At 54.8% G+C, this 2,858-nt stretch overlaps 1 protein-coding gene across 1 annotated transcript in view; it reads right to left on the bottom strand.

Annotated features, from left to right (window-relative positions):
• LARGE1 (LARGE xylosyl- and glucuronyltransferase 1) overlaps positions 1 to 2,858 on the bottom strand; it is a 619,553-nt gene that overhangs the window by 97,992 nt on the left and 518,703 nt on the right. The window contains exon 9 of the mRNA XM_004700723.2: positions 415 to 540. Coding sequence (XP_004700780.2) covers positions 415 to 540 — 126 coding nt within the window. The remainder of the gene's footprint in view (positions 1 to 414; positions 541 to 2,858) is intronic.

Raw genomic sequence — 2,858 nt, 5'->3', positions numbered from 1 at the left:
CGATCACAGGCTCTTCCACACACTTCCTCCCCAGCCGGGCATGCCTCAGATGTGGGGGACTCCGCTCTCCGCGTCCATGGCGACAGCACCTGGCACGGAGCGGGGCCTCCCGATAAATGTTTCTGTCCGCGTCAAATGAGCGCTTTCTGGGGAGCTGACGACGCACGGGGAAGAGTTGGCGGCAGGTGTCACAAAGAATAACCACATCAGCCAGCCAGCTCTCCGAGTCTGCTTCCTGTGCCCGTGGGGGGGAGGGGCTTACGCTCCCCAGAAAGCCCAAACGAGGGGGAGAGAGAAGGAGGAGAGCATGTTCTTTCATCTCTTGGGCACCCAGTCTCCCTCTCTCTTTCACCCCATGGCCCCCAGGCCTGGCTCCCTGTGCCACTGCTGACATGGCAGCCCGCCTGCTCTTACCTTCAGATCAGACACGTCCCTGTAGCACTGCTCAGAGCGGGTGTGGTCGGACAACTGCACGTTCCAGAAGCAGGGCAGCTGGTACACCAGGAAGGGGTTTTGCTTGATGACAGCATTGAAGATATCCTGGGGGAGGCAAGCCCAGGTCAGGGTCAACACAGCCAGGAGGGTCCAGCTCACACGGTGGGCTCTCAAGGCCCCTACGGCTGCTCCTGTGTGGTGACAGGTGGCCTGCACTTCAGACTGGGTCCATGCTGCCCCCTTTATCTCCAGGAGCCAAGCCATCACATTGGGTGAGAGAGATGGGGAGTGCCCAGGGCGCATGAGTCTTGCTGGTCTCTGAGGACAACAGCAACAGAGTTCAAGTGGGGGCGTCTCTCCTACCCTGGACAGCACTTGATTAATGATGTATCCATTCCACCTGCTCTCCCCACCTTTTGGCAGAGCCCTGTGTCCTCCAGCCCGAGCCTCCTGGCTGCATTCAGACAAGCTGTTTCCTTATTCGGGAGGCTGAGACAAATGGCAGCACCGTTTGGGACTTTCTGTGGGCCCCGTGGTGGATGCCCAGAAGACGCACACCCCATTTCAAAAGCTAACTCTAGACTGTCTGGGGAGGCGCTACCTCTCATGGGCTCTTCTCCAAGATCCAGCACTGGGCCACACTTCTTAGCCAGCAGCTGACAGGTGGTGCTGCCAGGTGACTGATGGGCTGGCATGGCGGGAGATGGCTGAATCAACTGTCCTCACTGGACGGGAACATGCAATTGCTAGCTTTTGGGGACACGCTGGAGTCATTGTGACCTGACTTAAAATATGATGATGGTGGGCGATTTTCCCCTTTGGTTTAATCCAGGTACCTGAGTTGAGGGTTGGAGTGTGTGTGTTGGCTGGATTATTTTTCAACTTATTCATTATACATTGGCTCCTGTTTGAAGAAAGGAAATTAGTTTCAAGCTGCTTGGGAAATGCTGAATAATAACAATGCCAAGGAAAATGGCAAAGCAGCCCATCAGAGTGCTGCTTGCTCCTTCTGTCTGGGCAACAATGACAAGTTTACAGGAGTTGGATAAATCCAGCAACTGAGCCTTGAGCAAAGGCACGGAAAGTGGGTTCAGGCCTTGAAGAGAGGGGGGGGGAAAGCAAACAAACAAACAGAACTCAGAGAAGCTGCGTTATGTATTTTGGGGAAAGACAGACACACCACCACCACCATCACCCCCCAGAGAAAATGCCTTTCATTCCAAGATCTCGGGCTTCCCCACAGGCAGGTCAAGACCCGGACGAGTCATCCTGGCAGATTCAAAGCCCGAGACGCAGGGCCCCTGCCATGCCACCCGCAGATTACGAGCTTAATACATTTTTGTTCTGAGCTTGGGTCAAGGTCAAGGTTGTTTTTCAGAGAGCTTTGGGTAAAAAGGTGGTTTCTCTAGCCAAGAAGTTTATTTATTTAAAGGCGATTTCCCTTGAGTATCAGATCTTCTAGGAGCCCTGGTGTCGTGGTGGTTACACATTGGGCTGCGAACCACAAGGTCAGCAGTTCAGAACCACCAGCTGTTCCTCAGGAGGAAGACGGGGCTTTCTACCCTCATGAGCAGTGACAGTGTTGGAAACCCGCAGGGCCAGTTCTACCCTGTCCTACAGGCTTGCTCTGAGTTGGTGCTGACTCCAGGGTCGTGAGGGAGTGACAGGCTCTTTGGGATGGGGCCTGAGTAAAAGGCTTTGCCTAAAAATCAGACTACCGCCAGACAGGCAAATGGAATCCTATCAGGTCAACAGGCTGTGACCTTGGGGATTGCAGGGAGCCGGCATTCAAACACCTTCCCCACTTGCCAGTAAGGGCTACAGCCCCTGCTTAATCTACCAGACTATCATCTACAGGCCCTGGATCGCAAAGGAGCCCCGCTCTTACCTGTCTTTAAATCAAAAATAAACTGTGGGTACAAGCTCCAATCCTGCCTGTTAGATAGACCTGCCTTCCACTCTTCATCCTACCGTTTCACACTAATGGCGCCATCGAGTTGGCTGGAGGCCTGTGGTGACCTCATGGCGGTGCAGTGAACCGCATCATCCCCACAACAGCTGCAGAAAGAACTCTGGTGATGACCAGTGTTTTCACTGGCTGGGAGGGCACCCCCAGGCCTATCTTCCTGGACCATCTCAGCCTGGCAGGGCTGCTGAACGCAGTACAGCAGCACTGTGGCCATACGCCAGGTGCCACTGGCAGGCTCCAAGCGCATTGGCTGGGACTCAAACCTGAGGCTCCTGCTTGGACCCCAGTCCACTGCACGTGGGGTATTCTAACATACCCCTTAACTCTGGCCTCCGCCTTGTGATCACTTGGACCGGTGGAACAGGACCAAGGACGTCTCAAGTGCTCTTCTTGGGCAGTAGGCTTTCCATGGTAGTTTGTCTCACCGTGAGAACATGCCGGCTGGCCTGGGGGG

The sequence above is a fragment of the Echinops telfairi genome, unplaced genomic scaffold (assembly GCF_000313985.2).
Source record: "Echinops telfairi isolate 266 unplaced genomic scaffold, ASM31398v2 ScPeMD7_2;HRSCAF=8, whole genome shotgun sequence".
In the NCBI taxonomy this organism is placed as follows: domain Eukaryota; kingdom Metazoa; phylum Chordata; class Mammalia; order Afrosoricida; family Tenrecidae; genus Echinops; species Echinops telfairi.
Note: the sequence above shows the minus strand (reverse complement) of the source record. Positions and strands in the feature narration are given on the sequence as shown.